The sequence below is a fragment of the Diadema antillarum genome, unplaced genomic scaffold (genome assembly GCF_040938485.1).
Source record: "Diadema antillarum isolate AM-2024a unplaced genomic scaffold, OU_Dant_1.0 seq00002072_RagTag, whole genome shotgun sequence".
Classification (NCBI taxonomy): domain Eukaryota; kingdom Metazoa; phylum Echinodermata; class Echinoidea; order Diadematoida; family Diadematidae; genus Diadema; species Diadema antillarum.
In genome coordinates, this window is record NW_027272719.1 from 333,204 (window position 1) to 355,317 (window position 22,114).

Genomic DNA, 22,114 nt, shown 5'->3' on the forward strand with positions numbered 1-22,114 from the left:
TTTGGTATCATAAAATGGGCAGGAAAGTGTGTTTTTTAATCAGTTTATCTCGAACATTTTTGGTAGAATAGCGTGATTAGGTGTGTCTTTAGAATCCCTTTTTCATTTCTGAAAAACCTTGTCCACACTCTTCACTTTCAACTCTAATAACTTTCGAAAGGATGGTCCTACTGCTTTGAAAGTTGGCATTAATTATGGACAGAATGTGTTAATGAGGCATGCTTAATTTCAGTGTAATCTGATAATCTCTTCATTGTTGTTACTCTGGTGGTTTACTTCATGTTTTTTGTCCCATTCATCGCACAGCCAGCACGGTTTGGTAAAGATTAAGCGCTTGAATTATAGATACTGTTCTTCAGAGCCTCTTTTCTCAGTTCACACTTTTCCTGAGTTTGTGCTTTCTTTCCAATATTCAGATAGGTTAGGAGATTCCATTTGATTTGAGTTATATATCATTTTAAAGCTTAAACTCTGCTCTTTCAGAATATGATCTTAACTAAAAATTCATGTCTGGCGACTTTTTGCTTGCTTTGAGGTGCAGGGTCACATATATATATATTCAGTGCTTTATATGTATAGCGCATAACAGTACCGTAGTGTCTCTTTGCTCTTTAAAGAGAGAAGGTTGAAAATGGAAAAAGGAAATGTACTGTATGTACCGCAGCTGTTGGAGTTTTCAAAACCAAAACTCATTCATAATACTTTTTAAACAGAAATGTGTTGAGAAGAGTTTTGAACTTTAACACTGGAAGTGGGGGGGAGGGGGGGGGGGTTTCAATCAACCCCCTTCGACATTTTCCACGACCATTCTGCCACATGAAATTTTTTGACCGCGCAGCTTGCTGACTTTTTTCTTTCAAGTCTCGCACATCTTATGACACCATTGTTGCAAAAATCAGACATACCGTTACGACGCTGTACGAGATTTAATACATGCTTGTCAGAAAGAAAATGGCTTAAAAACGTGATTTTGAGTACGAAGTCTATACAAATAGAGTTTTCTCACCTTCTTCAAAAAGATGTGATTATTTTCACTTTCAATGGCTGAAATCAATTAATTTTAGCATAATTATGCCTAAAATGGGTTGTTATAAATTTTGATGAAAAAATATGAAAAAACAAAAACAAAAAGTCGAAAAACAAAGAAATACATAAGAAATTCATAAAACAATAGAATTCATAAGAAATTAACTTTGATACCATTTTTTTTCAAGTACATTGTTAGGAATGCTACAAGGAACAAAGTCACTAAAAATTAGGATGCCATTAGCTTTATTTTCTGAACAGAACAGGACAAAAAGCCTGGCCTGGTTAGTGTTAAAGAAACTACTGGGATGTGAAACTGGATATTTTAGTTGCATTTTAATTTTGCAGAATATGCATAACAAAATGATAAAACAAATACACCGTAGGGAATGGTCTATGACAGGAAGTGGAACAAGATTTTGCAATGTTTGAATGATGAAATTTTAACTTAACTTTGCTTCGTTGGACAGCATCTTGCCGTCTACCTCATGCAAGCTCTTGCACTGTCGGGTCTTGTAACCTTTAAAAATTTGTATATAGAAAAAATATTGTATCATAGGTGTACAGTGTACATTGTATGTATCATTGTTTGTTGGTTTATTTTCTCACATGATAAGATGGCAGTACACATCTTGGGTGCATCATTGAGCACAATCCTTAAGCATTCTTCGAGCAAACCCAGTTGTGGGCAGGTTTGATGGTCCAACAGAATACATTGCATTATATTAAATGGGTTAGTCAAATACTGGTTTAATAGTGATTGGCTAAACACAGTCACGTGATGGAGGAACATTCCTTATGTTTGCCCATGGGCAAACATTTTTGTAATGTTTTCCCCATGGGAAAACATTTTCACGTAACAAATGACAGAAGGCCTAGGACTGCGCGCGCACAGTGAATTTGGCTCTATAGCTCTGCAACAAGCGAGCAAGCGATCGAGTGCGTTGTGCTGGTGGTTGACGTTGACGTATTTGACTAACCCATATAATATAACAGATGATGACTTTTGTTGTCAGGAACATGTACCAAATGTTCCCTCCCCCGCCAGTCATCATCTATATACAATTTGTAATGTGTTTATGAAGCTCTTTGGGCTCAAATTACAGTGTACATACATTTGAGATTACATAGTACCTACATTTGTATACTGTACTGGAAAAAACCCCGTCTGTTATAAAATCACAATTCCAGATGCTGTTATGTCACACATACAGTAGGCCCATCAATAAAAAGTAAAAAGGCAATTGTGTATATATTTGATGTTTGCCTGGATTCACTGGATTGTTTATGTACAATTATATTCTGCTTTACGGTGAGCATGCAAAAGTACATGTAAAATAAACAGAAGTACAAAATGTACTTTAGCATACCAGGTACCTGTACTTGTACTACTTGTATATTATATACATATCTTTGTGTTTGAAATGTATGACTATATTTTCATGATGCATTTCTTGCTAGTGTGGTGTGTTGCACATGTATGTGAAAAACTTGGGGAACTTTTATAGGGGGCTGCAGAACTTAATTCATTTTTTTTTTTTGGGGGGGGGGGATTAAGGGTCAACAGTACCTCCTCTCAGTTTAGATTGGAAGAATTTACGGACTTAAAAACTTACAAAAGTAATGGGTGTTATGATTTGATTTCAATTTTTTTTTTCTTTTTTTTCTCAATTTTCTGGGGTTTTTTTCCATTCCCTATGGTTCTGCAGCCCCTGTTTTTATACATTCATCTTCTGCACCTTCATACTATATCAACATCACTCACTTTCCACACCTTCAACATTAACATTCACCTTCCACGTCGCTCACTCTTTCTACATTTTCAATCGCCTTCCACACTTATATTCATCAAATTCTTCCACACCTTCACTCACATTCAACATCTTCTATCACCTTCCACATTTGCATTCATCTTCCGCAAAGTCACTTGTCTTCCATGTCACTCCCTTTCCACATTGTCACTCACATTCCACACTCACATTCTTCTTCCATATTACCTCTAACACTTTCACTCTCCACACTTTTACTCATCTCCCACACTAATCCAAACAGACAATCAGTCACTCAAGCTGCCGAAATCCCCTGGTTCAGAACCAGTCAAAAGTACACTTCCAAGTGTGGGGAGAATCAATGTTTTATTATTCTTTTAATGGGTCAGACTGTTGTTACATCCCTTGTCATTGGACAAAAGAAAACACTGACAAAACACAGAACAGGCACAAAGATGAAAACAAAGGCAAAAGTGAACAGAATATATCAAAACTATCCAGGTGCTTTGATGTGCTTACACATTAAATATACTCATCCATTCCTCTGGCGGTACACTTCAGTGTAGTAACCATAGAATGTGATTACTTCGCTGGGTGTTCATACTCAATTTGGCTGTCAAATAAAGGAGAGTTGGCGGCTTGTGGTACCGGTAAACAAAATTAATGTGCAAGTGGCATGAGAAGAAGTGATGTACCATTCCCTGGGAACCAACATGGAACCAGATGTGAAGACCAAGGGTGGAGGCTCTTGAGCTCATATCCATGGACACCATCGAATTCCATTCATAGCACCAACAGGGATAATGCCTTATGATCAAAATATACATGCTTTCCTTTTCTGCAATGAATTCATACGTGAGATCATAACCAAATTTGTACATAAAAGGCACTACCCAAGAAAAAGAAAGAATGCAAGGAGAAAAAAAAAAATATTGTTGGGTCAAGAAGAGGTCAACATAAGTTTGGACAGCTTTGGACTATCTTGCAAAACATTAACCAAAAAAAAAAAGAAGATAAAATCACATGATGCAAGTTAACAAAACAGATCATTTTTCTACCTTGTTTACATCAGTGTGTTTCATATTTTCCATGTTGCTCAATATACATTGTAATCTGGTTGTAACATTAGCAGAGTACACAAGTACCTACGAGAAAATGTGGTATGACATTGTTGTCTTTAATGTTACAAACGTAAGAAGAGTCACTGTAATTACTGCTTTTGATAGATTATTTATACCTTGCACTCCAGATGTACACATAAAAATGCATGTAATGCACAAGAAAAGCAGTTGTATGTTCCTTGAACAGCATTGAAAGTGTTCTTTGGACACTGGAATAGGAACATCTGAAGATGACAGACTCCAGAACTCTTTGAACACCTTTTATTACAGGTCCTGGGCCCTGCTGCATAAAAGTTGTGATCAAACATAAGTCTCTGAATACTTGATTGCATCTTTTCATGCAACAGGGTTCAGATATAATGTTTCTCAGGTCCAGCTCACTTTTTTTTCTTTTTTGACCTTAGTCTATCAATATGTCTCCCCTCCTACAGAAAAGAACAGAAAGAAAAAGGAATGTACAATCTTTGCTTTGCACACTTCATGATCATTGGCATAGTTCTTCCAGAAGAAATTCAAAAATATATCTAAAACGGTCGGGTGAATGTTTAAAACAACACTCAAAATCTTGACCTTGTGGATGTATGGGGCACAACGCACCAAGAACATAGTAATGATTTTCTAGCATTGATAGTCATTCATCATATTTCACATCTTATACAAAAATGAGGTCTGAGGAGGATGGTCTACCACTACATGTACCTTGTAACTACAGCAAAACCCACATCACTACAGCTTCCAGTGTTATGATGTCTTACCATTCAGTCTCGTTCTGGTTGGTGGGATTAGGGTGTGTTGTTGTTGTTTTGCATTTCTCTGTTTTGCTGGTTTCTTTTGGTTTGTTTGCTACTTTGGTGTAACTTGAACAGACGATAGAGAACATTGCATGATATAAATGAAAAAAATGCCACCTTCTCAGAGTAATGATCTTGATTACAGGTAACACATGGTACAAATTTTTCATTATTTCCTTAAAATTCATGAGAATTTCCGATTATTACATATAACTATTTGTTAAACTGCAATATAGTTTATATTTCCTCTAAGCACAACTAAGCCTGAAAAGAAAAAAAAAATAAACACAACTATTCAATACAGAAAAAAAAACGACAGTGACACTTGCCTTGATGACTGCTTTGAAGAGTGATAATCTATGCAAAAGTGAGTTTTGTAAACAGGACTTTGGTACAAACTAATGCATTTGCTAGATGAACAAGCACATATTCTTCCACGATACTGTTGTGCAGTTACATCACAGCTTACAGAGTGATGCTGGGAAAAGGGCATACATACATGTATATATGCCTATATGCATGCATTACTTAGCATTCCTCGCAAAATCATCTTTATTCTGATGCCTATATGTCCAAAATGTTGGATGTGGAATTTCCACAATCACTCACAGTAATTAGGCAATATCATAAACGAACTAGAGATAAATATTTACTTCCATATTTTTTTTTTCAAATTTATTAGCCTTATCAACGCCTAAATTTGGAGTACAGATGGTGCTTACATTATTACAGCGCTTGATTAAAAGTTTCATCTCTGATGAAGAGAAATGTTTATATCATTAAGCATGTTGACTGATGTCTGTTTTTCTTATTTTGCAACGTTCTGAAGAGATCCAGTCTCTCGGAATTCCAAGTTTCTGGTGCTAGGGCAAATGTACGTCCATCAAGGCAATAAAACGAAAAAATATAAAGTAACTACAAAAATGATACTTTAGGTAAGACACACAGAACAGAGAGACTGCTTCTCAACAGAGGGGGCATCCAGGAGTGGCTGCATTACTTCACTGCCTTGAGGAGCTCGACATCGAAGATGAGGGTGGCATTCTCAGGAATAGTGGATGAATATTGTCAAGGAAAAAGATGACAGACTGTGGAGATGTATAGCAGTATGATAGCAGTATACATATAGATGTATGGCAGTATTAACTCTCGGTATCGCCAATAACCAAGAGAACTTCTGCGCATGCTGCAAACCCTGTCACAGATGCACTGTGAAATTCCTCGGGAACATTGTCCCTGGCAAAATCGTGAAATAGGCCCCACCGCTGGAGTGCGTGCACCCGTGCGTTAGCAAGCAAGGGTAGGTCCTAGGGTTAGGGTTAGGGTTTTATGGTTAAATTTGGCCGTTAAATTTGTCGAGGGACATTAGGGAGTCCTTCCGAGAATAAAAAGTTGAAGACCAAAGCAAAAAAATGGGAGAAAGGGAGGACGAAAGATGCTATGCTGTGGAAATCGGCCCCACCGCTGTATCAATCTCGCATAAACGCCGTTTGGTGGGGCCGCATTCACGAGTATTATACTGTGGAAGGAAGCCCCACCGCCGTGCTTACCTACCGATGAACGCCACACGGTGGGGCTGAATTCACGAATATAAACAGGCGAGCCGCCGTAGTATTAGTACGGACACGCAGTGGTGGGGCCTATTTCACGAGTATGCCTTGTCCCTTTCAGTTGTCCTGCACGTGTCTCAGTTCCTACGCGATTCAATGCAATTTGTCTGCTTTCTTTCGTTGCTGCTCTTTTCTTCAGTTAGAGTTAAGCTTAAAAAGAATTCTCGCCATCGACAATAGGCGATATCAAGTGATATCATACGATACCTCCGATATCAAACCTCTCAGGCCGGGGCAGTAACTTCCACTTTCATGCGTGCGAGCTAGCTCAATGCATGGCCTGTGCATGTGGTGCACCTCTACGATATCGGAGATATCGTACGATATCACTTGATATCGCCTTGATATCACCTCTTGTCGGTGGCGAGAATTGAAAACTTCTCAATTTTAATGATTTGCGGTCACTAGAGTCATGGTTCGCTACAGCGAGGCTTCAATATGCTGGCCATATGATGGAAAGGGAAAAAATCTTTACAAAAAAGTACCCTTAGATAAAGATGGAACATGACCCGAGTGCATATGCAGCCAAAACCGGATGCAAGTTTGTCCCCTGAGCTATCCCATAATGCATCTACAGAGATGCTCACTGCATGGTACCCAAGTACATATTTGCAACTCCGAAAATTAAGTCTCTCCCACACACTCTGTACATCCACCATGGAGCAAGAGACAGAGGCCCTGGAACAGGGATACAGAGACTCCAACTCTCCCGTTTTCGATGGGAGATCTCCCGCCGAAAACCCATTTTTGCAAAATCTCCCGTTCTCCCGCCTCAGATTTAATTTCTCCCGCCCTGGCTCTGTGTCTCCCGTTTGAAAGGATTTCTTACTTATTGTTATTGTATGTCGAAAAAAATAAGCCCTAGATAGCACCAGAGAGCATCTAGAACCCTAGGAACTTCGCGCTTCGCACACATCAACTTTGAGTCTCCCGTTTGCTAGGGGTTTCAGGCGGGAGAATCTCCAGATCAGAAGGTGCTTTGGGTTGGAGTCTCTGGGGATATATATGTTTGTGATGGTGCGTCACAAAACCAACAAAAAAGTTGCACAACCCTATGTCACATGAGGACACAAAAAGCCTTGTGATCTTTTTTTTTTTAAAGTTTTCTTTACGAACAATTCTTCTTTTACATCATTATAAAGTATTGGAATCATAAAACAGATGGAAAATTGCTGAGTGTTTTTCTTCCAGCTTTCAATTCCTACATTTTTTCTGATTTAAATACCAGACTCAATGTTACAATTACAATGTACCTTTATCGGTATTTAATTTCACTCCACTCATAAACATCAAAGTGGAAGTTTACGCCATGGTCAAGGTGACAAATTAGACTACAAATTAATCTAAAACAAACAGTTAATGGAACAGTATACAGATTCCTCCATGTTTACTTTGACTATCAAAGTCATGGAATTTTAAACATAAAACATGCTTCTACTGAAATGATATTGGTCATACACGTTGTATAACCATATAAATCTGATGTATGCAAATTTTTTGATGATGTCAGGTCAATGTTACAGTATTTTTTCTTTTTCAATTCCTTATCCTGTAGTGAGGACTTGTTCAAAGATTAATAAAAAACCTGTGAGGTGATATCATAACTTTTGTTGTTGTTTTCACTTGGATATTTGTTTCCTCCAAATATGTTTCGTTAAAAAAATAATAATAACAACAACAACAATAATAATAATAATAATAATAATGTCTTCTTTAATAATAATAACAATAATAATAATAATAATAATAATAATGTCTTCTTTACCCAGGATAGCCTCTTCAGTATTGCCACTGCTCTTCCAGAGGGCCCTGCCATTATTATTACCCTAGCGTTGCCAGGCACCCATTCATACATCTGGGTCGAGAGGAACATGGTGGGTAAAAACATCTTGGCCAAGGACGTAAGCACTGGGCAGGAATCGAACTTGGGTTCCAATTGGGAGTCTGGAGTCTTATCCGCTATGCCACAGCGCCCCCACAGTCAATGCCCACACATATCAAAGTAGAGAATTGTCCACATCTTTTCTCTTGTGCGGAGCACTCCCATTAAAATGAACACCGTTATAACAAAACTCATGATAAAACAAAGTAAAAATTCAGGTCCAAAAAGTATTCACCTATTGATTTTACACTTTACTGTTAGGCTATAACAAAATTTTGATGACAAAAGAAAACTGCAAGACCCAAGGACTTCGTTACAACAGGAGTCGCCTGTACAAACTTTAAGTCTGCTTTTGATTAACCTGCCACAATTTTGTTAATTGGATGTCACTACATCTATAAGTGTGATCATGGTGCGCACTTGCACTTTATGGCACCGGTATGCTTGCGTCATCCTTGCCCTGGCCTTCGTTCATCTGGCCTTACTCTCCAGATGCCCATTACACATCTCAAGGGATATGGAGGCCGGGCATATTTCTATCGCTCATGGCCTATGGAACTCCCTTCCATCTTTGCTCCGTGAAATTGACAAGCTGGATCACTTCAAAGCCACACTCAAGACTCACATTTTTCACCAGGCATTCAACTGCTAAATCTCTTGGAGGAGTCTGCGCCTTAGAATGTTTCTACAACACATACATGGCACTATACAAATGCTGTGTATCATCATCATCATCATCATCATCATCACTTCTAATAACAACTTGAAATCATGATTTACACTTGAACAATTCACATCATTTCATGAACACAGGAAGATCTCAGAAAAAGGATATACAGGTGGGTAGCCCCTAGCACCGTAAGCATAATCAGGGGTGCAGGTGAGCTTGGCTCTCTCTCCTTGACTCATCTGCAAAGTTCAAAAAGAAGGGACAGAAAATTTCAGCTCCTGCATACCGATACATAATTTATACAGTGTAGGGCTTACATTCCCAGATTTTAATTCAATGTGAATTCTCACACAAAATTCACAGTTCTTCTTCCTGTACTGTGCAGAAACTTCAGAGAGAATACTCGCACATTTACGGTAGGCTCTCAAGCGTAACAGACATGAGTCTCGAGGCATAAAAGTGCACACAAAAAAAAACCATGTAAAATGTTTCAGGAAAAAAAAAATGCAAAGTTGAAAAATGTTCAGTTCTACCCAGGTGACAACTTGAATGAGACATCTTGGCATCTTTGATCTTTGATTTAAAGGGATGGTATAGTATTGGCAGAGATAAGAATTGAGCTTTTAACTTTTTGCAAGATACCAAGAAACCACTTATGAAATAGTAGAGAGCATACCATTTATTCAAAGTTTATTAGATGAAAATCAGTTTTGGAACTGCTGAGATATCCAAAAACAAAGTAAAACAAAGCGATCCAAATAAAAGGTGGATCCCACCTTTCATTAGGAACGCACCGTTTTGGATATCTCGGCCATTTTAAAAACAATTTTCATCAAATAAACGTTGAATTCCTCTTGGAATTACATGCTCTTTCATATTTCATGAGAGGTTTCTCATTATCTCATTAAAAAAATACTACAAACCTGAAGTTACATGTAGATCTCAATCGAAACAACACGCTCCCTGTAAAGATGTCAAGTGACATTGAGATCACTATAGTACATCTTAGTTCCACAGGCAGATGGTGTCTGGGAAAAATGACCTTAGTTCAAGTTGAAGTTCAAGTTTATTTAACCAATTCATTAAACATTTGACATTTTACAAAAGGATACAGCATTAAGAATAATGAATGGTTTGGGACCCCAAAAGAAGCAGAGCTTGTAAAAAAGGGGTCCCGGATAAACATATAAAACAAAGCAAAACATACTAAAGTTTTAAACATATTAACAAGAAGTATAATAGTAACATATTTACATAGGACAGATGCAACACAAGCACACACACACACACACACACGCGCACACACACACATTCAATCACACAAACACGTGTCACAAAAACGCTCATGCACATACATATAATTCACATGAAATTGCAGAAAGATACTTTCTATTTTACTATACTTTTAAATTCAGCTTCCCTGATCAATTCTTGTTTTACAAATTTCCCTCAAGATAGATGCGACATGTACGTTTAAAGTTGGAAAGTAATGAGGCTGACCTAATTCTCAATGGCAAATTATTCCATTCTCTAATACAAACATATACGAATGAATTCAGTTATGATAGTAAAGGAATGACAAATCATGAAGTGGAAAATGCATTTGTTCAAAGAATATCAAAAGAAAACAATAAAGTATGAATGGCTGTTACATTTTAACTGCAAAAGAGCAGGCGTGATCATCCCAGCAAGGGGAAAGCCTGATACCATGAAGGAAATATATGTGACCCGCTACAACAAAAGGATCCGAAAGTCGGGGAGGTCGATTTTCTGAAAATGACATGACCGTATCCCCTTTAATTCTATATATAATGTTACTCATAAAAGTACTCGGTTGTGGGGATATTGATGATTTAATTAGAGCATGTGGAGTGGTCTAGGAAATAAGCATTTCGAGAAAACCGCCTTCAAAGTTTTACTTCTGACGCAATCGTGATCAAGGAGAGGCCAGACAGCTTTCACCTATTCACAATAGAAGGTATGCTCAAAGCAATCTCTGTGATGTTCATTCATGCTTAATAGCACCAGTGGTCTATGCACGACCAATCAGTAACCAGGATGCCACGCACTGACCAATGAGATCACTCCCTCGTCGTTAGGGGCGGAGTCTATCTGTGGCGCTAAATCCAAATCTTTGGACACGTTTTTGTTCTGCTGAAAAGTCGAAAAATCATGGCCTAGAAAAACGGTAATTTCTACCTTCTCCTTTGATCATTTAGCTTCAAAATTTCGGTAGATGGTAAATGATACATTACCCTACAAAATCATGGCAAAAACAGAAATCTGATGGTTTTGACCAATTTTGATGGATCTGACTTCACACTCAATTTTCCTGGCCTGCCATCAGTGACTTTCGGATCCTTTTGTTGTGGCGGGTCACATATAACATTGAAACTGCCTCTCGTTAGTACACGTACCTGTGCAACACCCTCATCCCAACCTTTGATGACCTGGCCTTCTCCGATCTTGAACTCAAAGGGCTTTCCGCGGTCCCGTGACGAATCAAACTTCTTGCCATTTGTTAATGTGCCTGCCATAAAGCAGCGACATGTGGTGAGGGCATATAGGGATACGATGTAGGAAATATTTTTAACCTAGATCTACATTGTATGTTTTGTACATGTAATACTGGTACTATAAGTAAACACAACAAATAGGTGAAACATAAGTTTAAATACAATTTGAAGTACAATTTTACTGGTACAACAAATTCACTGCACTGTTATGGATCAGACCCTTCACATGCTACCATAGGTCAATGATCTATAGGTGTAACTAACCAAACTTGAAAGCATTCTGCGAAACTGCACTGATTTTGGATTGAACAGGCATTTGCTCTTTGTGCCTTTTGTTTTAAATATCATCCTTTTTTATATGGGGTGGTTCAGGTATCAATCTGGTATAGATTCACCACAAACATTCTGTATTGTGAAAGATGTTACACAGTCATCTATCAAAAAAATCCTCCAAGGGGAGTGTATGCTATCACACTGAATGTATTGAGAAAGATTGGCCTCACAATAAGTATTCACAACAGTAGCACAATGACTGATAAAAGGGGATAACTGGCACACAAATGATTTCTTTGACTTTCTCTGGTACAAGTTGTATTTGGGTGTGTTTTGTTCTTCTCTTGATTTTGCAGAAATTGTTGTAATGCTGGTCAACATTCTCTTTCTTGATTGGTCTATCAAAAGTACATGTACACTAAGGCTTCAAGTGTAGTTGCCACAAAATTTCACCCAAAAATGGCCTTATGAGACAGCAAAATGGCTTTATTTGGGCTATCAAATAGCTCAGGTTTGGCTGTACGAAATCATTTCCTTCGATTTACATGTTACTTTGAGATTCTTTGCATGCCCTGAATTTCTAGTGGTACTGGAGAATGAACCCATATTTCAAGTAAAAAATCTTCAAGTGGTATTTTACCAACTATAAAAAAGCACTCTGAGAGAGCAGACCTCCGCCAAGTAGCTACTTTCCACTGATGATCTTGCTCTTCCTCAGAGATCAGTGATTTCCGACCATACGTATACATGCTGAAAAATCGCCCGATTTCCCAATATAGAAGCCTTTGTTACGTCATAAATGCTCAGCTGCGCGGCGCACCTCGCCCTAGCAGAAACTAGAGCATGCACTAGTGCGCGTATGAAAACCTCAAAAATGCGCAGCTTGAACTTCCAAGTTCATTGACCCTTCCAGCCAAATTATCGAAAATCCTTCATTAAAACCATAAAAATGTCCAGATCACTACCAAAAATTTAATCATCTGTTTCTTGTATCATTCTCAACTGGTTTTCTGCAAGTTTCATCCAAATCTGTGCACAACTTTTTGAGTTATTTTGCACACGGACAAACCAACGGTAATGAAAACATTACGCTGTACCTTCCCCCTTGGCGGAGGTAATAATGCAAACGATATTTGCCCTGTTTTGAACTGTTTAGTGTTAAAGTAAGTATATTTACCATTTTTTTGATGAGTGCCAACCCTGTGATTACCAGTAGTCATAGATGATTTTACATAGTCTGACACATTCACTGTTTTCAAAATACCTGTAAGAGCTTCCAAATTTTGCAGAAACAAGTATTTGTAACCTTTAGTTGACATCACAAAACCAACAGAGTCATGACAAAGGGATTTCCAATTGTGGACAAATTCTATGAGTGTGGATTTCCAGCTCCAAAATTATACTTCAGAATTCACCAATTGCACATTCTAACTCATTTAAATCAATAATGGGAAATCAAGCACGCAGGAGTGCTACTTTTGTCGTTGAACTTCAGCTCTGTCAAAGATAATTTCAAGTCCAGATTTGTGTGAATACATGTTATTTCCATAGCACAAGTCAAAGATTTTTTTCCTGATACACACATATTTGTACATCCTTCAAACATGAAAGTAAAACATTCTTGCATTCTTTTGATATAACTTAAAAGGAAAATACATTACTATTCAAATAAAACACTCCCAAGGGTCCAATCCAAGTTAGCCCTAATTTCCCCTCTCTCCCTGATGCCCAGCTGAGCAGAACATAATTACATGCACCAGAGTAGAGGCAGGCTAGGTGCAGGCATTCAGCGATTCAGACGGTGAAGCCACATGACATATGAACATGTGATCTAGACTAGAGCTGTCGATGTGAGTTACCATGTATACTGCAAAAGTGGATATTTCCACGCGACTAATTTTTCACGCTCAGCTCGTGGGTAAGAAGAGTTTCGCGTGTTTTTAATTCCACGGAATCAAGATATCAACTACTGGAACATATGGCAAGCAAAAACATTCGTGCGCTTTTATTTTTTGCGCTTGTTTCTGGTTGCGCGAAATGCACAAAAATTTCCACTTTTACAGTAAAACCAACTCAATACCAGTACAAGATTTGTGTAGCCCAAAGAAAATGGCTGTTTAGTCATGCAATGCACTTTATATTTCATTTCAGCAACTTTCAACATTTTTCATGAAGAGGCTTGTATGCAATGCAACGGCAACGCTTGATCGGACCAAGTTTGTTACTCCATCGTGTTTTAGCATGCAAATGTGCTGTTTATTCAAGTGATTGTTTCCATTAAACCCTTGAGTAACACATGATTTACTATATTATTTCTTTAAATTTTTGGACTTTCGGGCAAGTATTTTGCAGCAAATTTGAAAATCTGCTTGCCCAACAGGGCAAGTGGTAAAATAAAGTTAGGTAGCACCCTGAGCAGGAAATGTACATTGTAAGTGAAAAAAAAAGCAACTTCGGTGGAAGTCAAATTTTTGCAAAAGCTGTGCCAGAGTATTGTTCATTAGTCCCGAAAGATTTGACTGAGGCGAGGTTGACTGTAGGTGTGAAGTACACAGAAAATGCTGAATGATGCCAAATTTATGCTTCTAATCATTATTGTAACTCTTATGAAAATGAGGATTAACGTTACACGTACACTGTAGATATAATTTTAATGACTAAAAATACACTAAAAAAGCAAGTAGAACTCCACACTCAACCATGCCTAAAAGTCAAATCTATTCAGACTGAAGAAATATATGTACAACTGTAGCTTTGATTTAGAGAAATTCGACTTTAGAGGGATTAAAATCAATAGAACACAAAGAGAAGACTTGAAAAGACCTTCAACTTTTTTGGCGATTATTTACCTTAAATGCAAGGTCGATGTTTGAAAGTAAGGTTGACTGTAATTTACTAATAACTGCAACAGACTTACCTGTATAATGAACCTGCACAGTTCGTCCTTTTACTGGAAAGGTTTTGCCTGTAATAAACAAAAAAATAAATAAATATAAAATTCATAATTGTATTCTCAATCTGACTTTCCTTCTCCCCTCTTGCATCATAGCTTAGTCAGAAAGATCCGTCTGTCCGGAGGTGTCTTTTATTTTTTTGACGTTATCGCTCTCCTCCATAGACAGACGGAAGGTTGTCCCATACCTCGCTGTATTGAAGCTCAAACCACTGTCTCTATGGAGAATTGGGTGAGGTGCCTCACCCTTCTCGACTGCATCTAATTCACAGTCTTAGATCGGCAAATTTGAACTTGTAGAGCAAAATCAACATTTCAAGAATGCATTGCACTAACCAGTTTGAAATATCCAAGATTTGGGTGAAATTTTCATGGAAAAAGACACAATTACCAACCCATCCATACGGTTGTAACAGCTCTTCAACATATGAATCCGTTAGCCAATCACATGCGATGTACTGATGTACGTCTCTACATGTTTTAATAAAATTTTAATGGCAACTTACAGCTAGCGAACGGCCACGGTGATGTTGCGATATGGATACAAATTTCTCTGATCTAACCTAGTTACTGTATTTCGATTGCACAACATGAGAAAGTTATGCACCTGTCAATTGTAAGACCCACTATGTGACCCCCGGGAGAAGTGCATCATGGGTGAGTACTTGCGCCAAAATTATGGAGTCAGGGCACCGTCAAGGACACCTTTGGTGAGTCGCGCCAGAGACGTTATGGTGGGGCAATGTCAGTCTCTTTACTGGGTGGGTCCCGATGTGCGTCCAATTTAGTCCACAGCTGGCACTACTTTCAGCACTGAACGCGCGCTGTTATACGCACATACGCACAGGACCGGTACCGTATACCGTGGACGCGTCGATCAACGCATGTACATGTACATGAATGTAGAATCAGTGAATGCATGTAAACGAAAACTCTTCAAAACAACCAGTAAATACTATTGCAGTTCAAATATTTGACAAATGCAATAATACATTTCAAAGAAACATCAGTTTTTCAAAGCCAAATGAAAATGAATGTACATGTACGTAGGCCTACCTATTCACGATTGCCATTTTTGAAAGTACATGTATTTCGTGTGGCAGTGCCGTGCGGTTGCGATTGCTGCTGGTTTGGCATTGAAAATAGTCCCGCTATAGCGCAACGTACAATATGCATGCGCATGCACATTAGTTGTAACTGTGCAGTAGAACATATTCACGCGCATGCACTGCACGATCCGTATGTACTCGAACGACGAATTTGAATTTGGAGGGGGAAAATGTTCAACAATAAATATTTACGAGGGATATTTTTACATATCAAAACTACTGGTATAATTTTGTTATACACTGTATCTTAAAATCAAAATTTTCTGTTGATAGATTTTAATTAGTAGCAAGTGAAAATAAAGAAGACACAAGTTACAGACATCAAGAAACCTCCAAACCCAATGTGCGTAAGATGGAAAGTCAAATTCTGTGAAGGTAAGTCAAAATTGCGACAGAGGGTGCGTATAATTCATTGAATGGTGAGTCCAAAGTGGGGGTCACCTAATGGGTCTTACAATTGATAGGTGCATTACCCCAAATATTGCTGCATAAAGTGTCATGTCATGTCAAACTTGTTTGAATGTAAAAAAAGCTGTATGAAATTGGGTTTATGATAACGACTAACGTTTAGTCAGTGCGCGACCGCTGGCAGACAATACAGGAGCCAGTAGGATAGCCTTCGGTCTGTATAGGAGGGGATTCCGTGAAGCCAGACGAAGTCCACACGGAACATATTCCCGATGACCAGATACAGAACGATCTTTTGGTCAATGTACAATGTAGCTCACTGCAGCAGTAAGTTTCAGACTATCATTTAAGTGCAGAAGCGCCTGTACATTCTTGCAGGTTCTGGAAAGAGTTCCTTTTGGGACAGCCACCCCAGCCGAATTACACTAGTAGGACGGTAGGATCTAGTACTACAGAGGGTCAGTGCAGATCTATACAACTCTACCTAGCCTAACCTTGCTTGAGACATGCACGAATACGGATGCATGCACACGCACTCACTTTTGGGTGGCTGTCCCAAAAAGAACTCTTGCCCAGGTTCTAAACTGATTAAAGACTGTTCTGAATCTGACTATGGCAATGGGTGACTTTTCAATCATCACCAGAAAGCTACAAATGGTAAATAATGCCATTAATAAATGTAAGGTCTTTGTGTTAGCATGCCTGTTTTTGGTCTTGCCATACTGCCCATGCCATCCATGGCCATAGCTACATAAATAGGCGTGTAATACTACTAGGTCTAGTCTATAAGATCTAACGGTTAGAAATGGTTTCAATGATCATGATGATGCACAAACGTCAAAGGCAGCGAATTTTTCTCGTACTAGTAGTAAAATTATTAACAATAGAGCATTGGCCTAACGTTAGAGCTCTATCTGGTTACTGTTATACTGGTATCTATGTCCATAAACATGAAAGGAACACGATTGTATTTGGGCAGGCCGGTCTTTGTAATTCTGTGTACTGTGCACTCACGGCCTCCCTGGTGCACTTGTAGTTCAATTCAGTTCGGGAAACCCACTCACAAGGGGGGCCCCTCCTTATAAGTAACCCGTCCCCCTTATAAGTAACCCCGTCCCCCTTATAAGTAACCCCCGGGGCACCCCTTATAAGGAGTCTCCACGCTTTTTTGCAATGCAACGCGAAAATGAAAGGACTGCGGCAATTCGCTTGATTATGTCCATAAAGCTTGACAAGTTTCCTAGTTACTCACGAAATTTGAGCAAAATCGGTTTGAGGCATCATATCTAAAATCATGGATTTAAATGCGATGTCAAACGACCCATGCGAATGTTGAAATGCGAGCGATTACTGGCGTGAGTGTCGCCAGGCGCGGCGGCGCGGCAATGCTTGAGTGCAGACGTGGCGACTGAGTACGGTACTCAGTCGCCACGTCTGCACTCAAGCATTGCCGCGCCGCCGCGCCTGGCGACACTCACGCCAGTAATCGCTCGCATTTCAACATTCGCATAGGTCGTTTGACATCGCATTTAAATCCATGATTTTAGATATGATGCCTCAAACCGATTTTGCTCAAATTTCGTGAGTAACTAGGAAACTTGTCAAGCTTTATGGACATAATCAAGCGAATTGCCGCAGTCCTTTCATTTTCGCGTTGCATTGCAAAAAAGCGTGGAGACTCCTTATAAGGGGTGCCCCGGGGGTTACTTGTAAGGGGGACGGGGTTACTTATAAGGGGGACGGGTTACTTATAAGGAGGGGCCCCCCTTGTGAGTGGGTTTCCCGAACTGAATTGTTACACGTACAGAACAGGTTGACGTGCACAGAGGCTGTGGCGAGGCGTGCTTCGGTTTATTCATCTCGAGGAGGTCTGAGACTATGAAGTTGCAACCTTTGTTACGCTAACTTACTCGTTATGTTACTTACCATCACCAGGTTTGATTACTTCAACGTCGACTCCCATTATTGTGCGATGATATATTACGTTTTAAAGTCGTAAAAACAGAAATGGGCTCAGTAACCACAATGGCTTCCTCTACTCTGCTAGTGTTCGTCGCGTCTCGGTGTGTCGACAGGTCGATGTCCACCACCACACATAGCATAGCATGAGCATAAAATAAGCACACACCGCGCACCAAACAGCTTCCTCAATGAATGGGGCCCTTGCTGTGCGTTTGCGCTCTGTATATTTCTATATTTGGTCGAAACTGCACTCGCGCGCCACACATGCACACACGTACGATGCGCGGTCGACGGAGGGCATGGTGATAAAAAGGTGTCCAACACATCGACACTGTACGTTGAAACCGACACCCCTCTTGCGCGTAAAGAACGAACTTTCATGCATGAGAATGTTCTCTTCGATACTAGACTTTAATGCAATTTAAAATGAAACATCAGATTATATAGGGCCTAAAACACACTCAAAGGGTAAGTTTATAGATAATTTGGATCTTTTTCTTAAGAAATAATAGTTTATTAGATATATGGAGGAGAAGAAACCCGTACGGTAAGCAATATACCCTTTAGTAGTACAAACTCGTTTAGATTATTGGTTCATATCAGACCACAAGTTGAGATTTATATAGTAAGAAATTGTGAAATTTTGACATCTGTTACTCCTGATCATTCAGGTATTAGCCTAGAATTACAAGTTGCGGAAAGTTATAATGCAGGGGCAAATGGTATTGGAAATTTAATAACAGCTTGTGTATACAAAGATTTTGTAGAAGGAATGATAATGGAAATAGAAAGTATTACGGGAACGTGGGAAGATGCATTTAATGATAAATTAGTTTTTTGGGATTTTCTTAAAATGAAAATGAGTGAATATGCAAGAAAATATTCGAAAGTTAAAGCAAAAGAAAGGCGAATGAATATTGAAAAGTTAGAAAAGGAATTAAAAACTTTAGAGCAAGAATGTTTAACTATTGCTACTCCCTTAGAAATAAATAAACAATATGTTGAAAAGAAAAAATGTTGAGTGAATTATATGATAGATTATTGGAAGGACTTAAAGTTAGATCACGAACGGCTTCGTATGAGGATGGGAAAAGAACAAAGAATATTTTGAACTGTTAATCAAATAAAAAGAAAACCATAACACATGAATTATATAGTGAAAATAATTCTGTTATAAAAGATAGAAATGAATTTTTGAAGTTAATGATTTTTTTTAATGAAACATTATATTCAAAGAAGAAGGGTGTAGCAGAAGATGTTTTGAATGAAAGTTTCTTTTTTAAAAGTATCCCAAAGTTAAGTGAGGAAAGTCAACAATTTTGTGAAGGAAAATTACTATAGATAAATGTTATGAAGTTTTAAAAGCAATGAAGAATAATAAAGCTCCAGGAAAATGATTGGCTTTCTGTTGAATTCTACATCACTTTTTGGCCACAGGCAGTATAGTTGAAGCATTGAATGAAGCGTATGATGGGGGTAATTTATCAGTATCTCAGAAGCAAGGGACCATTTCTTTGATAGAAAAAGATGGTAAAGATCCCCTTTACATTAAAAATTATAGACCAATTACACTCTTAAATGTGGATCATAAAATTCTTTCAAAGGCTTTAGCAAAGAGAATGAAACAAGTTTTGAGTGAGATAATACACATGGATCAAGCGGGATATATGGAAAACAGAAATATTGGGTAAGCAATTCGACTAATAGGCGATATGATTTTTCTCTGTCTGTCACAGTCATGATATAGGTTGTTATTTAAAGCTGTTGATTTTGAGAAGGCCTTTGACTCGGTGTCTCATTCGTTTATTAACCGTCTTGAAATGTTTTGGATTTGGCCCTTCTTTTTGTTCTTGGATAAAGACATGTTATACTGATATAAGTAGCTGCGTAATGAATGAGGGGTTTTCAACAGGATATTTTAAAATAGGACGTGGTGCGCGTCGCAGGGTGACCCACTATCACTCTATTTATAAATTTTGGCACATGCCTTGAGAAATGAGATTACCTTATGAGGGATTGATCTTGGTGATTTTGAAGTAAATTAAGCAGATACTGTATGCTGATGATATGACAATCTTTATAAGAGATAAAGAGTCAGTTGGGCTATTACAAAATTTATTTCAGGTTTTTTTCGGAAGTTTGTGGTTTAAAGGTTAATAGGGATAAAACGAGGTTTTGGCAAGAATGAAGAGAATGCAGCACAATTTCAGTTTGGGAGTAGAGTTACAGAAATTAAGATTTAAGGAAGTTAATCATAAAGAAATATTAAGTAAAATCAAAAGACTTTTGGGATGATGGAAGCAAAGAGATCTCACCATCATGGGGAAAATTAATTTACTTAAAAGTTTCGCTTTATCTAAGATGTGTCGTCATCCTCTGTGGTCCCAAAATGGTTATTAATTTCTGATAAAATTCAAAAAAGTTGTTTTGATTTTGTATGGAAGGGCAAGGATCGCATCAAACGAGCCATTATGTATCAGGATTACAAGGACGGTGGCTTGATAACGATGAATTTTGAATTGTTTGTTAAACTGAGAGGGTGATGTGGGTAAAAAGACTTTTGTATGGAGAACGAAATATGAGTTGGAAAGTATACTTTGACCACAGTTTCAGATCAGTAGGGGGTAGAATTTTATTTCTTTGCAACTATGAGACAAAAAAAAAACTTTCACTCAAGGCACCATTGTTTTACTTAGAAATGCTAGTCGCCTGGGAGGATTTATATAACTGCAGAAATTTTGAAGAAGGGAAAATGAATCCAATTATATTTGATAACAAAGATTTTTTATTGAAAGGGACAAGGGCATTTAATGCAGATTTATATAGGCGAAATGTTTACCATTTACAACAATTGTTTGATAAAGAATCGATAAGATCAATAAGTGACTTTCAAAGTTTAGGTTTACGAAGTGAAAATATTGCCTACTTGGAGTCTTTATACGACGTTTCACATCATTTGCCACTATAGGAATGTTGCTACCCAAGAATACAAAATCATCATCAACTTTGTCGATGTTTACTCCATTCAAGGATTTGTAACGTTTGTCTCCAGACATGACTTTGCATTTGCTGGGGTTGATTTTCACACCCCATGCTGCCATGGCTGCAGGCCTTTTCCAGTTCGTTTGTTGATACTCAAAGACAAGGTCCATCAGTGTGGTGTCATCTGCATATCGGATGTTGTTTATGCACATGTCGCCCATCCGGATCCCACTGTCTAGATTTTGGAGGTCAAAGTATCATAACAAATTCAGGAAACAAGTTGAAGAGGCTGGGGGAAAGGAGACACCCTTGTCTAACTCCTGTCACAACTTGAAACCATTCTGTGATCTTTCCGTTGACAATGACGGAACATTCCATTTGATTATACCAGGGAGGTGGGAAGAGTCCACCTCCCTGATTATACATGCTCTCAATCATGTCTACCCAGGGAGGTCAAATGCAGCCTTAAAATCTACGAAATTCCAGGGAAGTGCAACATTCCTTTCTTTGGCCTTTTCAATGATTTGCAGAACAGTATACTGCATCAGTTGTGTCACGTGACTGCCGAAAGCCACATTGTTCTTCAGTCAAGTTAGCTATCAATGTTGTCCTGAATTCTGTTGAGGATCATTCTGCAGACTACTTTTCCTGGGATGGAAAGCAGGGTGATGGCTCTGTAATTACGAGGTTTGAGTCTGTTTCCCTTCTTGAAAACTGGAGTTATGAGGCCTTTGCTCCAGTCTTTAAGCGTTATTCCTTCTGCCCTTGCAACGTTGATGATTTTGAGTAGCAGCTGCCTCATTGGAGCTCCTCCTGCCTTCAAGGTTTCAGCCGCTCTTTTATCCCATCCACATGGTTTGTGATTCTCGAGGGATTTAATTGCACCTTCCACTTTTGCTAATGTGAATGGTTTACAACAGTCCTCCTTGTTTGGGGGTCTGGAATGGATTGGAGCACATTCTCATCCCTCAAGTTGGAAACTGTGTGTTCAGATGAGTGCAGAAGTGTTCCTCCCAACACTTTATTACCTCTTCTGGGGACG

The 22,114-nt window shown here is 38.6% G+C and overlaps 1 protein-coding gene across 1 annotated transcript; it reads right to left on the bottom strand.

The window, feature by feature from the left end:
- Positions 1-5,368: 5,368 nt before the first annotated feature.
- LOC139713827 (peptidyl-prolyl cis-trans isomerase FKBP1B-like) lies at positions 5,369-18,189 on the bottom strand. Its single transcript, XM_071625533.1, has 5 exons — positions 18,055-18,189; positions 14,576-14,623; positions 11,287-11,399; positions 9,035-9,108; positions 5,369-5,761 (listed from the first exon to the last, which is right to left on the bottom strand). The coding sequence occupies exons 1-5, from the start codon at positions 18,089-18,091 to the stop codon at positions 5,704-5,706; spliced, it is 330 nt and encodes a 109-aa protein (XP_071481634.1). The 5' UTR covers positions 18,092-18,189; the 3' UTR covers positions 5,369-5,703.
- Between the last annotated feature and the right edge of the window lie 3,925 nt (positions 18,190-22,114).